This window comes from Coregonus clupeaformis, chromosome 6 (genome assembly GCF_020615455.1).
Source record: "Coregonus clupeaformis isolate EN_2021a chromosome 6, ASM2061545v1, whole genome shotgun sequence".
NCBI lineage: Eukaryota > Metazoa > Chordata > Actinopteri > Salmoniformes > Salmonidae > Coregonus > Coregonus clupeaformis.
In genome coordinates, this window is record NC_059197.1 from 17,652,235 (window position 1) to 17,673,370 (window position 21,136).

The following is a 21,136-nucleotide window of genomic DNA, read 5'->3' on the forward strand; positions in this document are numbered from 1 at the left end:
TGGTCTTGGGCTGTTTTTCATTGTTCGAGTTAGGCCCCTTAGTTCCAGTGAAGGGAAATCTTAATGCTACAGCATACAATGACATTCCAGACGATTCTATGCTTCCAACATTGTGGCAACAGTTTGAGAAAGGCCAATTCCTGTTTCAGCATGACAATGCCCCTGTGCACAAAGCGAGGTCCATACAGAAATGGTTTGTCAAGATCGGTGTGGAAGAACTTGACTGGCCTGCACAGAGCCCTGACCTCAACCCCATCAAACACCTTTGGGATGAATTGGAACGCTGACTGCGAGCCAGGCCTAATTGCCCAACATCAGTGCCCGACCTTACTAATGCTCTTGTGGCTGAATGGAAGCAAGTCCCCGCAGCAATGTTCCAATATCTAGTGGAAAGCTTTCCCAAAAGAGTGGAGGCTGTTATAGCAGCAAAGTGGGACCAACTCTATATTAATGCCTATAATTTTGGAATGAGATGTTCGATGAGCAGGTGTCCACATACTTTTGGTAATGTACTGTATACTGTATGCTTCATGAATGGTACTCTTCGAATTGTGAATAACAGAGTCAGTTATCATCAGTCAACACCTCCTCTCTCTTTCTCTCTTTTGTTGTGTATGTCTCTCTCTCTCTTTAATCCGCACCATTCCGAGAGTTCATTGAGGCTTTGGTAACAGCACAACTGTGCAGTCAGTGAGATACAGTAGAGAAATGGCACTCCACGACTGAAAAAAGAAACAAAACACATGGGAAAGGAGTGGAGAACCTTGGCGTCAACGTCACAAAGCCTCTCCCTTGACGTGATCGTTGTTGTTGAGTCCCAGCCTGGGCGAGGGCTTGCTCCTCATACCCTCTGTGCCCCCCTGTGACGCCTCCTGGAAGAACAGACCAGGCATCCACACGGACATGATAATCCGTTTGTATTCCTTACGGAAGTTCTGGTTGAGCAGACCATAGATGATGGCGTTAAGGCAACTGTTGAAGTACGCCATGAAGTAGCTGACCACGAACAGCCACTCGGGGATCCGTGGCGCCACCGTCTCCGGGTCGATGGCCACGGCCAGCCCAATGAAGTTGAGCGGCGCCCAGCAGATGGCGAAGAGCACGAACACCACGAACATGGTGATGAAGTTGCGCATGTCGCTGGGTTTGAGGCGGGGCTTCGCCTCTGACTTCACCTTCCTCCTCACCTGGATGACCAGGATCCAGATCCTCAGGTAGCAGAAGGTAACCACGGCAATGGGCACGAAGAAATGAATCACCACCACAGTGATGGTGTACGATGTACTGACGGCCTGAGCAAAGGTACACGAATACACCCTGGGGTCGTACTGGAGCGACCCTACGAAGAAGTTGGGTATGATGGCCAGGATGGTGAGGAGCCAGATGAGCCCCACCAGTAAGAGGGTGTTGCGGTAGCTGTAGAGCTTGTCGTAGGCAAAGCTGTGACAGATGTAGCAGTAGCGGTTGATGGCGATGCCGGTGATGTTGAAGATGGAGCCGATGACGCTCAGGCCCATCAGGAAACCACTGACCTAGATAGAGAGAGAGCGAGACAGAGACAGAGACAGAGACAGAGACAGAGAGAGAGAGAGAGAGAGAGAGAGAGAGAGAGAGAGAGAGAGAGAGAGAGAGAGAGAGAGAGAGAGAGAGAGAGAGAGAGAGAGAGAGAGAGAGAGAGAGAGAGAGAGAGAGAGAGAGAGGGAGAGAGAGAGAGAGAGAGAGAGAGAGAGGGAGAAAGAGAGAGAGAGAGAGAGAGAGAGAGAGAGAGAGAGAGATAGAGAGAGAGAGAGAGAGAGGGATATATATATATAGAGAGAGATAGGGAGAGAGAGAGAGAGATAGAGATAGAGAGAGAGGGAGATATATATATATATATAGAGAGAGAGAGAGAGAGAGAGAGAGAGACAGAAGTGGTCAGGAAGATCTGATCACAATCTCTATTTTAATCATCTGTCTAAAAATGTGTGCACAATCAGAATGTGGTCAAGATCAGGACAAAGGAAACATGTTAGAACCAGGTAGAAATGGGGCTGGAGAGACAGACAGACAGGCACACAGACAGACAGACAGACAGGTCTTAGTCACTTTGCACTGAGTCTCTCCCAGCGACCAGCCGTCATGGAAGATGGCGTAGAGCACCAGGGGGTACGGGTAGAAGGCCACCACCAGGTCAGCAAAGGCCAGGCTCACCACAAACACGTTCCCTACAGAGGAGAGAGACAACAACACATTAGCTTATTGGTCCTTTATCAAGGGAACGGGAAAGGGTTAGAGCTAAGGATTAGGGTTGAGGTTAAGGTTAAGTTTGAAGTTAGAGCTAAGGTTTGAGGTTAGGGTTAAGTTTTAAGTTAGAGCTAAGGGTTAGGATTGAGGCTAGGGGTAGGTTGGAAGCTAGGGTTAGGGTTAGGTTCGAGGCTAGGGATAGGTTTGGGGTTAGGGTTGAACCGGGGTGTGTTAGTGTTTAAAATTGCATTTGTGATTAGAAAGTGCTTAGTCGTGTCCCAATACCGTACTTGTTTTCTAAATAGTAGACATTTTGGTTATGTGAAATGTTTAAAATGTAGTATGCTTTAAATGCCAGGATGTGATATTCATTTTGGCTTTGCATCTAGTAGAATTTGCTGCACACTATTGAGGAAGAGAATCGTCTTTCGAGACCCACGTGTGTCTGACAACAGTCGATAATCAGCTGAGGCGACACGCTGTACCCAAATGAACGCATAGCGTGAATCAACGCAATTGCTTATTAGATGACACATTCTCAGTAGGATGAGCCTAGTATGCTGATATTTGTTGCTTACTGCACTAGTTTTTACTAAACAGTGCATTCTAAATAACTGTAGTACGATTAGTACACAGTATGCAGTTTAAGTAAGTAGTAGGCAAGATTTGGGACAAGGCCCTTGACTTCCATCCTATGTAGATTGGCCTGATTGTGAAGTGGCAGAGTATGACATGTACTGCATACAGTTGAAGTCGGAAGTTTACATACACCTTAGCCAAATACATTTAAACTCAGTTTTTCACAATTCCTGACATTTAATCCTAGTAAAAATTCCCTGTCTTAGGTCAGTTATGATTACCACTTTATTTTAAGAATGTGAAATGTCAGAATAATAGCAGAGAGAATGATTGATTTCAGCTTTTATTTCTTTCATCACATTCCCAGTGGGTCAGAAGTTTACATACACTCAATTAGTATTTGGTAGCATTGCCTTTAAATTGTTTAACTTGGGTCAAACGTTTCTGGTAGCCTTCCACAAGCTTCCCACAATAAGTTGGGTGAATTTCGGCCCATTCCTACTGACAGAGCTTGTGTACCTGAGTCAGGTTTGTAGGCCTCTTTGCTCGCACACGCTTTATCAGTTCTGCCCATACATTTTCTATAGGATTGAGGTCAGGGCTTTGTGATGGCCACTCCAATACCTTGACTTTGTTGTCCTTAAGTCATTTTACCACAACTTTGGAAGTATGCTTGGGGTCATTGTCCATTTGGAACACCCATTTGCGACCAAGCTTTAACTTCCTGACAGATGTCTTGAGATGTTGCTTCAATATATTCACATAATTGTCCTTCCTCATGACGTCATCTATTTTGTGAAGTGCACCAGACCCTCCTGCAGCAAAGCACCCCCACAGCATGATGCTGCCACCCCCGTGCTTCACGGTTGGGATGGTGTTTTTTTTTAAGGGGGTAGAGCAGCTTAATATTGCAGATAGACTGTAACTTCCATCAATGTAATTGTCTGCATCACTTCCAATCCCCCATGTTTACATATATATATATATATATATATATATATATATATATATATATATATATATATACACACACATATACACACATACATACACACATACATACAGTGGGGGAAAAAAAGTATTTAGTCAGCCAGCAATTGTGCAAGTTCTCCCACTTAAAAAGATGAGAGAGGCCTGTAATTTTCATCATAGGTACAAGTCAACTATGACAGACAAATTGAGAAAAAAAATCCAGAAAATCACATTGTAGGATTTTTATGAATTTATTTGCAAATTATGGTGGAAAATAAGTATTTGGTCACCTACAAACAAGCAAGATTTCTGGCTCTCACAGACCTGTAACTTCTTCTTTAAGAGGCTCCTCTGTCCTCCACTCGTTACCTGTATTAATGGCACCTGTTTGAACTTGTTATCAGTATAAAAGACACCTGTCCACAACCTCAAACAGTCACACTCCAAACTCCACTATGGCCAAGACCAAAGAGCTGTCAAAGGACACCAGAAACAAAATTGTAGACCTGCATCAGGCTGGGAAGACTGAATCTGCAATAGGTAAGCAGCTTGGTTTGAAGAAATCAACTGTGGGAGCAATTATTAGGAAATGGAAGACATACAAGACCACTGATAATCTCCCTCGATCTGGGGCTCCACGCAAGATCTCACCCCGTGGGGTCAAAATTATCACAAGAAAGGTGAGCAAAAATCCCAGAACCACACGGGGGGACCTAGTGAATGACCTGCAGAGAGCTGGGACCAAAGTAACAAAGCCTACCATCAGTAACACACTACGCCGCCAGGGACTCAAATCCTGCAGTGCGAGACGTGTCCCCCCTGCTTAAGCCAGTACATGTCCAGGCCCGTCTGAAGTTTGCTAGAGTGCATTTGGATGATCCAGAAGAGGATTGGGAGAATGTCATATGGTCAGATGAAACCAAAATAGAACTTTTTGGTAAAAACTCAACTCGTCGTGTTTGGAGGACAAAGAATACTGAGTTGCATCCAAAGAACACCATACCTACTGTGAAGCATGGGGGTGGAAACATCATGCTTTGGGGCTGTTTTTCTGCAAAGGGACCAGGACGACTGATCCGTGTAAAGGAAAGAATGAATGGGGCCATGTATCGTGAGATTTTGAGTGAAAACCTCCTTCCATCAGCAAGGGCATTGAAGATGAAACGTGGCTGGGTCTTTCAGCATGACAATGATCCCAAACACACCGCCCGGGCAACGAAGGAGTGGCTTCGTAAGAAGCATTTCAAGGTCCTGGAGTGGCCTAGCCAGTCTCCATATCTCAACCCCATATAAAATCTTTGGAGGGAGTTGAAAGTCCGTGTTGCCCAGCGACAGCCCCAAAACATCACTGCTCTAGAGGAGATCTGCATGGAGGAATGGGCCAAAATACCAGCAACAGTGTGTGAAAACCTTGTGAAGACTTACAGAAAACGTTTGACCTGTGTCATTGCCAACAAAGGGTATATAACAAAGTATTGAGAAACTTTTGTTATTGACCAAATACTTATTTTCCACCATAATTTGCAAATAAATTCATTAAAAATCCTACAATGTGATTTTCTGGAATTGTTTTCCTCATTTTGTCTGTCATAGTTGACGTGTACCTATGATGAAAATGACATGCCTCTCTCATCTTTTTAAGTGGGAGAACTTGCACAATTGGTGGCTGACTAAATACTTTTTTGCGCCACTGTATATAAATTTTATGGACACAGTCAATTTTACAATAATTATATTTTGTTTGTTTTTTTCTCCTGAACTTCTTCTACTCTCAACCTCTCCGATCATTTTCATGATGTCCATCCGGTTTGCTTCTATATGCCATATCTTTCTAACTGAGCTCTTTCACAAAAGCTCCCAACCGACAACCTATATACTTATTATGGACACAGTATGCTTACATTATTAGTTATCTTGTTATTAGTTGTTGTTAGTTGTTATTAGTCTTATCCTTCAACTCCATTCAACACCACCCATCTATCTCTTAACACCATCCATATAGGATTTCTATTTGCCATATATTTTTCAACTGTACTGTGATGTTCTACAAAAGTTCTGAACCTTTCTATTCTCATTGTTTCTACAGATTGTGAATTGAAAATAAACATTTTTGCTAAAAGTACTATTATATTATTGATCGATTGACTATGACTTTTCAGATCACCCAGTAATGCTATCTCCAAGGTTAGCTCCAGGTAAATATTGCAATCCTTTAGCCATTCCTGGACCTGTTTCCAAAAACAAGCTACAAATGGACAGTACCAAAACAATGATCTAATGATTCTGTCTCTTCGCAGCAAAATCTGCAGAGCTGGGAAGATTGTATCCCCCATATAAATAACATTATATTGGTAGCAAGAATTTTATATAATCATTTAAATTGAAAGATTCTAAGTTTTGAATCCGGTGTCGTTTTGTGTATCAGTTCATAAACACTATGCCATGGGATCGGTACGTCAAAAATCTCTTCCCAACTATTTTGCAATCTATATGGGACGGCTGTCAATCCTTTGGTCCTTAAATGAAACTGATATACTTTTTATTTATCACAGTTTTCCTTAACCAATTATGTTCTTTAATGCAAGGCAGACAGACAAGTTCCTTACTTTCTCCCCCTTCCACTTTCCTCTTCCATTTTTGCGGTAAGGCTGCAATTAGCATCCCCCTTTTTCCTCCAAACATAACGATGGTCATTATGGCCAAACAGTTCTATTTTTGTTTCATCAGACCAGAGGACATTTCTCCAAAAAGTACGATCTTTGTCCCCATGTGCAGTTGCAAACCGTAGTCTGGCTTTTTTATGGCGGTTTTGGAGCAGTGGCTTCTTCCTTGCTGAGCAGCCTTTCAGGTTATGTCGATATAGGACTCATTTTACAGTTTTTCTCGATTGCTAAGACACATTTCTTGAAAGCTGCTCTCCTTTTCTCTTAACTGTGAACACAAAACCCAATTTTCAAGCTACATTCACAAAACCTCAGACTCTTCTTGCAAAAACCAAACTTTCACCTCAAAACAGTTCAATCTGTGCTCAAAACTGAACTATGTTGTCAAATCGTCCCCTGAGTCCAATCAAAATAAAAAACACTACTGAACAGTCACTAAACACTACGTAGAAAAATAGAAAACACAATGCTCAGGACATGAAGCTGGAGAAATAAATGTTTATTGTTCACTGTAGGCTAAATGCATGTTGCAAAACAAAACAAAAACTGTGCATTTAGCACTTGTACAAAAAGACAAAACAGAAATATTGTGCATTTACATGTAGCACTTGTAAAAACAAACAGAAATCTTATCGCGTTTGCCACTTGTGTACAGTAAGCCCATGTAAAAAAAAATTCTGGCCAGGCAACGGGGAAAAAAACCCTGGCATGCCGTATCCAGGCTTGGCATGCCTCCACACCTATGTCACCACAGGCAAGTCCCATGGCTTGCAGGAGATTTACCCTGGTGTAAGGTTGGCGTTCATATACCTTCCACCGCCATGAGGAGAATAATTCCTCAATGGGGTTTAGGAAAGGGGAGTACGGTGGAAGGCAAAGATTGATAAAACCTTGGTTCATATTGTACCACTCTCTAACCTGGAGGGCTCTGTGAAAACTCACATTGTCCCAAACAACAACATAGATGGGATGCTCATCCTGCTGCCCTAACAAAGCATCTCGCATGTGATTGAGGAAAATGAGGAGCTGGTGAGTGTTGTAGGGCCCCAGGTTGGCATGATGGTGGACAACCCCATGATTGCTGATGGCAGCACATAATGTGACATTGCCACCACGCTGCCCAGGAACACCAACAATGGCCCGATGGCCAATCACATTACGGCCTCTCCTTCTCCTTTTGGTGAGATTAAACCCAGCTTCATCCATGTAGATGTATTGATGGGGTCTTTCCATTGCATCCAGTTGAAAAACCCTCTGTAGAAATAGATATAGTTTGTAAGTGATACGGAAAACGTGATTTAGGCCACTACAGTAAATCACTACTTAGAGTAATCAACATTGAATGTGTCTGGATATATGCCAACCTGTACATACTGGAATCTTTGCTCTTTGACTCTGTCTGAGTTGCGATCAAAGGGGCACTCTGTATAGCTGTTTCATGCGCAGTCTGTTGCGCTTGAGGACACGATCAACAGTAGAGAGGCTGACACTGTTGATACCCTCAAAATGTAATGGTCCTCAATGATCTTCTGCTGAATTTCGCTCAGTTTAATGGCATTTTTCTTACGGACCATATCAACAATTAGGGTCTCTTGGTGTGGGGAGAACATACCTGTCCTCCCACCCCCATGTGGCAGTCTTTCAATTCTACAAAAAAGAGAACATGGAGTTACAAAAAATATACATGGAATACTAGGCCTACAAACAGTTAGACCAACCCTCCATTACAATACTACAGTACATTGGTACAGTGATGTACTGAAACATATATTCACTTACAGTATACTGTGGTACAGTATATAGTATGTCATACAGTAATTGCTGTCAACATTTACATACTGTACTATAATGTCAAAAAAAGGTAATTACCTGTTCTCTTCTCTAAATCTTCGGATTATGGTGGACACAGTGAATCTACTGATGTTTGGTTGTACCCTTTGTCCAGCCTCCCTCATGCTCATACCATGGACAAGAACATGGTCAATCACAGTAGCTCTGATTTCATCAGATATTACTGTTCTTTGTCTTCGCTGACCACCTCGACCACCTCGACCTCCTCTCACACGAACTCTTCCTCTCAGATTTCTATCCATTGTAGGGCCTCACAAACCAGTGCTCTCTGAACTGGCTTACTGTATATGTTCCCTCACATCATTAGCCACAAGTGTGATCAATTTTGAGTTGTTGTGTTCAAGTGGTGATACCTGTGCTCTAATTGTGTTTTAACTTTTGTCACATGTGCTCACCATTATGCAGCACGGGTGCATCACAATGAAAATGTGTTGGCAAGTTGTGTCTAAACAGGTGAAAAGTGCTTATGGTTTTGCCAAAAGAGTGATTGATTCAATCAGTGGGTTCAGGCAACTGAGCATTTGGTTCAGACAATAGGGTTTAGTGTTTTAGCAATTGAGAAAAACTGTAATGTGGATATCAATACTTTGTACCTGTTTCCTCCAGCATCTTCACAAGGTCCTTTGCTGTTGTTCTGGGATTGATTTTCACTTTTTGCAACAAAGTACGTTAATCTCTAGGAGACAGAACGCGTCTCCTTCCTGAGTGGTATGACAGCTGCGTGGTTCCATGGTGTTTATACTTGCGTACTATTGTTTGTACAGATTAATGTGGCACCTTCAGGCATTTGGAAATTGCTCCCAAGGATGAACCAGACTTGTGGAGGTCTACAATCCTTTTTCTGAGGTCTTGGCTGATTTATTTTCATTTTCCCATGATGTCAAGCAGAGAGGCACTGAGTTTAAGGTAGGCCTTGAAATACATCAACAGGTACACCTCCAATTGACTAAAATGATGTCAATTAGCCTATCAGAAGCTTCTAAAGCCATGACACCATTTTCTGGAATTTTCCAAGCTGTTTAAAGGCACAGTCAACTTAGTGTATGTAAACTTCTGACCCACTGGAATTGTGATACAGTGAATTATAAATGAAATAATCTGTCTGTAAACAATTGTTGTAAAAATTACTTGTGTCATGCACAAAACCGATGTCCTAACCGACTTGCCAAAACTATAGTTTGTTAACAAGAAATTTGTAGAGTGGTTGAAAAACAAGTTTTAATGACTCCAAGTCTATGTACACCTAAGTGTATGTAAACTTCCGACTTCAACGGTATTTAAGCTCTTTTTTTGGGTAGGCACAAAACTACCTTCATACTTCTATTTTTTTTTTTTTACCGGTACCGGTTACCTTCAGACGAGTCCGGAGACAGTTGTGGGGGCTGTAGAGCAAAACGGAGAACAGAACACCATTGTGTTCTTGAGAATCTCCCCTTTCCAGGGTGGGGTCACATTAGTTTGTAGCACAAATGGTTCGGACACTACAGACAGAAGTTGGCACATCGACTGTACCGACTTCAGACGAGTCCTCTGACACTTGTGGGGGTCGTAGAGCAAAACAGAGACCACCATCATGTTTGTGAGAGTCTCATAGAGTGGTAATATTAGTTTGTAGGCCAAACCGTTCGGACGCTACAGACGTTTTCATGAGAAGACCGATTTTCGGGTTGTCTCATGGTCTGACAAAAAAACGCTCTAGCTCTGCCACCTTTCACCACAGATGCGGAAGTGCGACATCGGCGGCAGTGGATTGAGACGCATCCAATGCAAAAATGCAGATATCTCTAGCTTATATCTCTAGCTTAAATTGACGGATTTTGATGGGGATACATTTGTATTTTTTTAACTTAGATTGACGCACCAGTGTGCCAATCGACTCTAGGGGGTTAAGGGACTTAGAGACGGCTTAGAGAATAGAAAGACGATGTATCTTTAGAAGAGTAGGATTTCCCAGACAGATCTGCTGTGTCGTTAGCATGCAGGATGCTAAACCATGCCATCTCAGAGCTGCCTCACCCGATCGCTCGTCACCCAGCTAATTGGATGAGAAAAGGTACACGGCTCCTAATTGCCTTGTGAAAACGATCATTGTGTCAAATCACCCCCGCTTTGCCAAGACAAAAGAAAGTATGTGTCTGTACTGTGCAGTGGCCACGGGGGGAGAAGATTGTTAGCGTTAGCATATTTGCATGCCCCATGTACTTTACATTCCCCTTGATTTGCTCCTCATTTTGAATGGCAGCTAATTTCCACCTCAGCATGCGTACTAATATTCATATTCGTCAGTCTAAATTGTTCCGATGCTAGGCCTTACCCCAGACCAGCCATTTTCCCTCTATAATGTACTGTATTGTACTGTACTCTACAGTACTGTACTGAACTCTACTCTAATGTACTGTACTGTACTGTACTGAACTATACTATACTCTACTGTACTGTACTGTACTGTACTGTACTGTACTGTACTGTACTGTACTCTATTGTACTCGGATGTACACTACTGAGCTCTACTGTGCTGTACTTTCATGTCCAAACTTGTGAAACAGACATTTATGATTGGTTCAGATTTGGTCTTGTTTGGTGGCAGAGCTAATTAAAATAATAGCCAGTGTGTAGAATAATACCCAAAATATGCAGAGGAGGATATTGCATATTTATACCTTTGAGTACCTATATAGGACACATCACCATGAAGAGAATTACATTAATATCCATAATTATGCATTTCTGTGTAGTACAGATTAGGGACCCATGATGAAATTCCGTTACCGCAATTCCGTTACCGGGTGTAATTGCACTTCACTTACTGTAGTTCAATAATCAAAATAGATGTTTTCAAAGTCAATGTGTCATGTCATACATACAGTGGATAAAAAAAGTATTTAGTCAGCCACCAATTGTGCAAGTTCTCCCACTTAAAAAGATGAGAGAGGCCTGTAATTTTCATCATAGGTACACGTCAACTATGACAGACAAATTGAGAAGGAAAAAATCCAGAAATTCACATTGTATGATTTTTTATGAATTTATTCGCAAATTATGGTGGAAAATAAGTATTTGGTCACCTACAAACAAGCAAGATATCTGGCTCTCACAGACCTGTAACTTCTTCTTTAAGAGGCTCCTCTGTCCTCCACTCGTTACCTGTATTAATGACACCTGTTTGAACTTGTTATCAGTATAAAAGACACCTGTCCACAACCTCAAACAGTCACACTCCAAACTCCACTATGGCCAAGACCAAAGAGCTGTCAAAGGACACCAGAAACAAAATTGTAGACCTGCACCAGGCTGGGAAGACTGAATCTGCAATAGGTAAGCAGCTTGGTTTGAAGAAATCAACTGTGGGAGCAATTATTAGGAAATGGAAGACATACAAGACCACTGATAATCTCCCTCGATCTGGGGCTCCACGCAAGATCTCACCCCGTGGGGTCAAAATGATCACAAGAATGGTGAGCAAAAATCCCTAGTGAATGACCTGCAGAGAGCTGGGACCAAAGTAACAAAGCCTACCATCAGTAACACACTACGCCGCCAGGGACTCAAATCCTGCAGTGCCAGACGTGTCCCCCTGCTTAAGCCAGTACATGTCCAGGCCCGTCTGAAGTTTGCTAGAGTGCATTTGGATGATCCAGAAGAGGATTGGGATAATGTCATATGGTCAGATGAAACCAAAATAGAACTTTTTGGTAAAAACTCAACTCGTCGTGTTTGGAGGACAAAGAATGCTGAGTTGCATCCAAAGAACACCATACCTGTTTTTCTGCAAAGGGACCAGGACGACTGATCCGTGTAAAGGAAAGAATGAATGGGGCCATGTATCGTGAGATTTTGAGTGAAAACCGTGTTGCCCAGCGACAGCCCCAAAACATCACTGCTCTAGAGGAGATCTGCATGGAGGAATGGGCCAAAATACCAGCAACAGTGTGTGAAAACCTTGTGAAGACTTACAGAAAACGTTTGACCTGTGTCATTGCCAACAAAGGGTATATAACAAAGTATTGAGAAACTTTTGTTATTGACCAAATACTTATTTTCCACCATAATTTGCAAATAAATTCATTACAAATCCTACAATGTGATTTTCTGGATTTTTTTTCCTCATTTTTTCTGTTTTAGTTTATGTGTACCTATGATGAAAATTACAGGCCTCTCTCATCTTTTTAAGTGGGAGAACTTGCACAATTGGTGGATGACTAAATACTTTTTTTCCCCCACTGTAGCTAACACCCCATTCTTTCTGCAGACATCTTTGAATCTTAATTGATCACATAAAAAACTGAGGGAGATTTCACCTAAATTCTGTTACCAAAATTTGCATCTGCACAGTTCTTCTAGTAAATGTGTTTTTGTAACATTTTCAGTGTAAATTGTTAAAATTAGTCCTTGTGCATGGAGTTGCACGGTTTGTTAAACTTTCAAATCAATGGTTTTTGTTTGGCATACATTTTAAGTGAAACATTTTAAGTGAGTCTCAGTGCAATTCCCTTACCGTGGAATTGCCTATTACGGTCTCCTCCAGTTAATATTAAAGGTATTAAATTGAAAGATATCTTCCATATGCCACATAAAATTGATTGCCACTCCGGTCCAATGGCTACAGAAGGAAGGAAAAGAGACCCATGCTTCACGGAAAAATAATTTCCAAACATTTCCTGCCACTTCAAAGACATTTCTCTCCTTTAGGCTATTCCACTCCTCTGCTTCCATCTCTGCTCTGTTCACTATTCCCCTCTGCTTGTCCTTTTCCCCATCTCTATCACTCTCTGTCAATTCTACTTCCTCATCTCTATCACTCTCTGTCATTTCTACTTCCTCATCTCTATCACACTCTGTCATTTCTACTTCCTCATCTCTATCACTCTGTCATTTCTACTTCCTCATCTCTATCACTCTGTCATTTCTACTTCCTCATCTCTATCACTCTCTGTCAATTCTACTTCCTCATCTCTATCACTCTGTCATTTCTACTTCCTCATCTCTATCACTCTGTCATTTCTACTTCCTCATCGCTATCACTCTCTGTCAATTCTACTTCCCCATCTCTATCACTCTACTTTGTACACCTTTCTACATTGGCTCATTCATCCCCCCTCCTCTCCCCTGTAACAATTCCCAGGTCTTGCTGTGAATGAGAATGTGTTCTCAGTCAACATACCTGGTAAAATAAGAGTTAAATAAATAAATAATTACACTCGTGAAGCTATAATAGGAGCTAAACAACATACCTGAAAGAGGCAATCTGCAGTTCAAACAATAACAAAGCTGACACCCCACCACTGTTTTAGTAAAAAGCTGAGGGATGAGGCCGTAAAAATGTCACCACCCTGAAAATCATAGACAGAGCTATAAATTGGCACATGGTGGGCAAAACACATAAGGCCAAGAACACGGGCCCAATAAGGGCAGCCGATCCAAAGGGTGGGGTTCTTTCAGGCAAAGTGAGGGCTGCCCTTGGGGCCAATGTGAAGCCGATGAGCAAAGGCGCATCGGCCCAATGTGGTCAGCCTACATGGGGACATTATTTTAGCACTGGGCCCACATCATGCCAATCATGGACGTACTGTAACTACATGAGAACACTGATGTCCGGACCTCGGTTGTAAAATAACAAATAAATTATAATAATAATAATAACACAATAATATCCCTGGTCTTTGTGGTTGAATCTGTGTTTGAAATTCACTGCTCGACTAAGGGACCTTACAGATAATTGTATCTGTGGGATACAGAGATGAGGTTGTCATTAAAAAATTGTGTTAAACACTATTATTGCACACAGAGTGAGTCCTTATTATGTGATTTGTTAAGCAATGTTTTACTCCTGAACTTATTTAGGCTTTCCATAATAAAGGGGTTGAATACTTATTGACTCAAGACATTTCAGCTTTTCATTTTTTATTAATTTGTAAACATTTCTAAAAACATAATTCCACTTTGACATTATGGGGCATTGTGTGTAGGCCAGTGACAAAACATTTCAGTTTAATCCATTATAAATTCAGGCTGTAACACAACTAAAACTCAAATCCTGGTTACAGCCCTGATGCCAATGTGGGCATGTTTGCTGGGTAGTTACAGTATTTGGCATTAAAACAGTCTACTGGAGGTTGGGAGATGTAAAAACCCACCAGCAGAAAGAAGAAAGAAAAAACTAACATTTGCTTTGGAGAGTTTCAGACCCTTGGGAAGGAGCAAGGGAATATAAGAGATTATCAAGTTGCATACTGATGTAGAAAGAGAGAGAGAGAGAGAGAGAGAGAGAGAGAGAGAGAGAGAGAGAGAGAGAGAGAGAGAGAGAGAGAGACTGGCAAGTGTCTTCACTGACATTTTCAACATGTCCCTGACTGAGTCTGTAATACCAACATGTTTCAAGCAGACCACCATAGTCCCCGTGCCAAGAACTCTAAGATAACCTGCCTAAATGACTACCGACCCGTAGCACTGACGTCTGTAGCCATGAAGTGCTTTGAAAGACTGGTCATGGCTCACATCAACAGCATAATCCCAGAAACCCTAGACCCACTCCAATTTGCATACCGCCCCAACAGATCCACAGATGATGCAATCTCTATCGCACTCCACACTGCCCTTTCCCACCTGGACAAGAGGAACACCTACGTGAGAATGCTATTCATTGACTACAGCTCAGCATTCAACACCATAGTGCCCTCTAAGCTCATCACTAAGCTAAGGATCCTGGGACTAAACACCTCCCTCTGCAACTGGATCCTGGACTTCCTGACGGGCCGCCCCCAGGTGGTAAGGGTAGGTAACAACACATCTGCCACACTGATCCTCAACACGGGGGCCCCTCAGGGGTGCGTGCTCAGTCCCCTCCTGTACTCTCTGTTCACCCATGACTGCATGGCCAGGCACGACTCCAACACCATCATTAAGTTTGCCGACGACACAACAGTGGTAGGCCTGATCACCGACAACGATGAGACAGCCTATAGGGAGGAGGTCAGAGATCTGGCCGTGTGGTGCCAGGACAACAACCTCTCCCTCAACGTGACCAAGACAAAGGAGATGATTGTGGACTACAGGAAAAAAAAGAGGACTGAGCACGCCCCCATTCTCATCGACGGGGCTGTAGTGGAACAGGTTGAGAGCTTCAAGTTCCTTGGTGTCCACATCACCAACGAACTATCATGGTCCAAACACACCAAGACAGTCGTGAAGAGGGCACGACAAAGCCTATTCCCCCTCAGGAGACTAAAAAGATTTGGCATGGGTCCTCAGATCCTCAAAAAATTCTACAGCTGCACCATCGAGAGCATCCTGACTGGTTGCATCACCGCCTGGTATGGCAACTGCTTGGCCTCTGACCGCAAGGCACTACAGAGGGTAGTGCGTACGGCCCAGTACATCACTGGGGCAAAGCTCCCTGCCATCCAGGACCTCTATACCAGGCGGTGTCAGAGGAAGGCCCTCAAAATTGTCAAAGACTCCAGCCACCCTAGTCATAGACTGTTCTCTCTGCTACCGCACGGCAAGCGGTACCGGAGTGCCAAGTCTAGGTCCAAAAGACTTCTCAACAGCTTCTACCCCCAAGCCATAAGACTCCTGAACAGCTAATCATGGCTACCCGGACTATTTGCACTGCCCCCCCCACCCCATCCTTTTTACGCTGCTGCTACTCTGTTAAGTAAGTATTTATGCATAGTCACTTTAACTCTACCCACATGTACATATTACCTCAACTACCTCAACTAGCCGGTGCCCCCGCACATTGACTCTGCAACGGTACCCCCCTGTATATATAGCCTCCCTACTGTCACTTTATTTTACTGTATATATAGCCTCCCTACTGTCACTTTATTTTACTTCTGCTCTTTTTTCTCAACACTTTTTGTTGTTGTTGTTTTATTCTTACTTTTTTGTTTAAAATAAATGCACTGTTGGTTAAGGGCTGTAAGTAAGCATTTCACTGTAATGTCTGCACCTGTTGTATTCGGCGCATGTGACCAATAAAATTTGATTTGATTTGATTTGATTTGATTTGAGAGAGAGAGAGAGAGAGAGAGAGAGAGAGAGAGAGAGAGAGAGAGAGAGAGAGAGAGAGAGAGAGAGAGGGAGAGGAGAGGGAGAGGGAGAGAGAGAGAGAGAGAGAGAGAGAGAGAGAGAGAGAGAGAGAGAGAGAGAGAGAGAGAGAGAGAGAGAGAGAGAGAGAGAGAGAGAGAGAGAGAGAGAGAGAGAGAGAGAGAGAGAGAGAGAGAGAGAGAGAGAGAGAGAGAGAGAGAGTGTCCTCTGTAGCTCAGCTGGTAGAGCACGGCGCTTGTAACGCCAAGGTAGTGGGTTCGATCACCGGGACCACCCATACACAAAAATGTATGCACGCACGACTGTAAGTCGCTTTGGATAAAAGCGTCTGCTAAATGGCATATTATTATTATTATATTATAGAGAGAGAGAGAGATGGTATTTGTGAGACATGGAGAGGGTTTGGTCCAAATCCACCAATTATAGTTGGACTGGTGGAGAGATAAGAGCAAGGGAGTGAGGTTTGGCCAGAATGAAAAACTGCACTTTGTTTGGAAACTTCTCTCTGATCCAATGGCATCGAGTCAGGAAGGGCAAGGATTCAATCGGCTTTCTGTCTGTCTACGCTTCGAAACCAAACGAAACAACAAATCGTTACCTCTTTTGAACCGTTCCGGGGCGAAGACATCATTATGATGTCAGTGGTTTCAATAAAAAAGACAGTGATAGTATCAGTGATAAGAATACAGGTGCATTTTTACTTCAAGGCCTAATACAGCTTTTCCTGCTGAACCATTTGATATAGAATAGCAATTTCAACCGAAAGTACAATTAACTCCTGAAAAGTACAATGTTATTAGTAACATACTAATAAAAGTTGGTTGGAATTGTTTTATTTGAATTCGGGTCTTGACCTGCATTAAAAAAATACTTTGCACTTAACTTAAAAACTATGTGCACTTATCTCAAGTTGACTGAGCATTACTTCGCTGGAGCAGTGGAGTTTTTCTGGAAGGCTTGGGTACATTACTCCCAATCTCACACAAAACAAATAGACAAAACAAAAAAGACGCACACACACACGCACACACTTGCCTAGAGATCTGAATGAGAGTGACAGACAGATGTGCCACTCCTGTCCCGCTTAAGGCGATGAATAAACAAACAAGCCATTTACTATGCAAATAATGAAATCCTCCCCTGGACTTCCCAATCAATCATGCTGCTCTGAAGAGAGGGAAATGTGTGTGTGTGCTTGTCTGTCTGTGTGTACTGTGTACTCAATGTATGTGTGCATATGTGCCAACCTGTGTCTGTGATGCAGATTAGGCCTGCCTCCTATCCAAGATGGCTAAATAACAGGATAACATCTCAGAAGACACTCACACCTCTCTATCTTCATCCGCTCATTCTTCATCCTCACACCTCTACACGACAGAGACAGCTTAGACTGTGTGTTTGTGTGTCTGTCTTCCTTCAGCCCCAGCTAAGGCAGAGAGGATTAGTGGATCTGTATGAAATTAGGGTTAGCATCAACTTCTGGCCTAATGTTGGCATTCTGACCACCTTCCACTGTCTGGCTCCAACACACACACACACACACACACACACACACACACACACACCACATGCACAGGACACAGCCTCATGTCCAAGTTATGCGCTGAGAGAGAGAGAGAGAGAGAGAGATAGAGAGATAGAGAGAGAGAGAGAGAGAGAGAGAGAGAGAGAGAGAGAGAGAGAGAGAGAGAGAGCTGTAAGGGAGAGCAAGAGAGAGAGACAGAGACAGACACAAACACTGAATAACAAACCACAGTGCAGGGCAGCACTCTGTAACGCGGCAATTTGAACACCTAATCAAATTACTGAGGTGTATGTGCTGACTACAACGCTCTGCAAGGTGACACTGGCAGACAGGATTCTGGACCTTTCAATGCACTGTATTACCTCCCATTTTCTCAGATGTGTCATGATCTTAGACCAATATAAATTTAACCTCTAAAGATATAGGATCTTAATTTGACAAGTTTCTTACAGCAGGAAAATAAACCTGCAGCAACTGATTATTGTGTGGATTATAATTCATGGAGATTTTTGTAGGGGTTGATACATTTTGTGTTTGTGGAAATCAAGTCTGATATTTTAAAGTGGAAATTACTAACTTTAGAAGCCTTTTAAAACCTCGAATACACTACAAGTTTGCATTTCCTGCTGTGCGGTAAATTTCCGGCAACAACAGGGTGATAAAATGCACTAGTCCCCTATGACCATTAACATTGGCTCTAACAAAATGGCTTCCAAGGACGTCTTTACAGCCAGCCTGGCTCGATACAAACAGCACTTTGCTTGTTTTGCTAAGTGTATGAATGGATAATCAGTGAAATAGGAGTTGTGAAAGTAGGTCCTGAACATTAACACTGTGAGAATCCTCCAGACAGGGACACAGGAACGTTTGTATGCATACACACGCATCAAGGTGCACATAATTGCAGGCACACACTCAAACACACACACTAAGCAATATCTGACACCGAGCGGCTTCCCTGTGGCAGCCAGCAGCTAAAGGACACCCTCGCTCTGCCTTTCATCCCTTTAGTTCCAGGGAGCCAATCAAAAGCCTTACCCATGAGGCCAAGAATTGCATATTCCCTGGCATTGCTCTAAAATCCCTCAACTTTTGACCTTTTAGCTCTGCAGGTTCTTCCCCTCATCATTCCTGCAAACGCTGTTAATCCTTGATAAGAAATTAAAAACAAATGTTCTGGATCAAAACACGGGGCAAAACTGCTGAATACAGAGACGTCTCTAAATTAATCTCATCCCATGGAACGTGATTCATTCATTGGAACGGTGGGTTATTCTTTCAGACAGATTATTTACAGATTATGGTCTCTGTTCAATCAGATCCGCTTTCGCTAACATCTGCTTAGTGGTTGTTTTGGCGGTGTCGGTGGTGGAACTGTGTTAGAGCTGTTAAATCCACGCAGGTAGCGATTTTTGTTACAAATCTTGTTCTGGAGGCAGCTCTGCAGCATGGTCACTAGCTGGCACACCCACAAACTCATAAAATCTGATTTTAAACCTAACCCTAACCTTAAACCGCACCTAAACCACATTGCTAACCTTAATGCCTAACCCTAACCTTAAATTAAGACCAAAAAGCAAATGTTTGCTTTCATTAATTTTTACAATATAGCCCATTTTGACTTTGCAGCTGGCCTATCTAAGCGGAAATTGCTCAGTTCTTCCTCCAGGACAAGACTCATGACAACAAACGTCAACCTGACAAATCCACAGGCAGCTCCTGACATTATACTTAAAGCAGACATCCCCATTGGCTACACGGAGTCGCATTAAGAGAAAGCCCATTCAGCATTGTTTACAAATTTGAAAATTGGCATGTAAGATGTAATTTACACCTCAATTAGGCTGATGTTTCAATTTGAGCGTCATTATTTCTATATAGTCTACACTTCTCATTCTGAACTTCTAACGCAACTGGGACGGGTGTGGCTTCGTGACAATGATCAAGAGAAGCTGCTCACCGATTTAACAGCTCCAACGGAGTTACACCTCCGACAAAAACATCAGCTATGTGGGTGTTGGCTATTGCCGGTTAACACTTGATCTGATTAAATCTAGGGGGCATTAGCTGGGTTATGTGACAGACAGACGAGTTGAGAATGGATGGCAGAAATTGGCCACATCCCCATGAAAATAAATGTATCCATGGCCATTTGACAGAGAGCATAGCCGAGATGGGGTTGATTAGACTGTAGTCACGACTCAGTGAATACAGCACAGCACATCCCTGGGAAGGACGTAAACAGGGACTTAATAGGGGAAGAGTAGCTGGATGGATGTCATGGCATGGGCTGGCTAACGCAGTGCAACAGTCAGTCAGGGACAATGATAATAATGACTTGGGATTGATAGGATATCAAATCAAATCAAAGTTTATTGGTCATGTACAGTGAGGGAAAAAGTATTTGATCCCCTGCTGATTTTGTACGTTTGCCCACTGACAAAGACATGATCAGTCTATAATTTTAATGGCAGGTTTATTTGAACAGTGAGAGACAGAATAACAACAAAAACATCCAGAAAAACGCATGTCAAAAATGTTATAAATTGATTTGCATTTTAATGAGGGAAATAAGTATTTGACCCCTCTGCAAAACATGACTTAGTACTTGGTGGCAAAACCCTTGTTGGCAATCACAGAGGTCAGACGTTTCTTGTAGTTGGCCACCAGGTTTGCACACATTTCAGGAGGGATTCTGTCCCACTCCTCTTTGCAGATCTTCTCCAAGTCATTAAGGTTTCGAGGCTGACGTTGGGCAACTCGAACCTTCAGCTCCCTCCACAGAATTTCTATGGGATTAAGGTCTGGAGACTGGCTAGGCCACTCCAGGACCTTAATGTGCCATTCTTGAGCCACTCCTTTGTTGCCTTGGCCGTGTGTTTTGGGTCATTGTTGTGCTGGAATACCCATTCACGACCCATTTTCAATGCCCTGGCTGAGGGAAGGAGGTTCTCACCCAAGATTTGATGGTACATGGCCCCGTCCATCGGATGCGGTGAAGTTGTCCTGTCCCCTTAGCAGAAAAACACACCCAAAGCATAATGTTTCCACATCCATGTTTGACGGTGGGGATGGTGTTCTTGGGGTCATAGGCAGCATTCCTCCTCCTCCAAACACGGCGAGTTGAGTTGATGCCAAAGAGCTCGATTCAGATGTTCATTGGCAAACTTCAGACGGGCCTGTATATGTGCTTTCTTGAGCAGGGGGACCTTGCGGGCGCTGCAGGATTTCAGTCCTTCGCGGCGTAGTGTGTTACCAATTGTTTTCTTGGTGA

The 21,136-nt window shown here is 42.9% G+C and overlaps 1 protein-coding gene across 1 annotated transcript; it reads right to left on the reverse strand.

Annotated features, from left to right (window-relative positions):
* Positions 1–500: 500 nt before the first annotated feature.
* LOC121568116 (melatonin receptor type 1B-like) lies at positions 501–2,722 on the reverse strand. Its single transcript, XM_045220937.1, has 3 exons — positions 2,674–2,722; positions 2,086–2,234; positions 501–1,532 (listed from the first exon to the last, which is right to left on the reverse strand). The coding sequence occupies exons 1-3, from the start codon at positions 2,720–2,722 to the stop codon at positions 777–779; spliced, it is 954 nt and encodes a 317-aa protein (XP_045076872.1). The 3' UTR covers positions 501–776.
* Between the last annotated feature and the right edge of the window lie 18,414 nt (positions 2,723–21,136).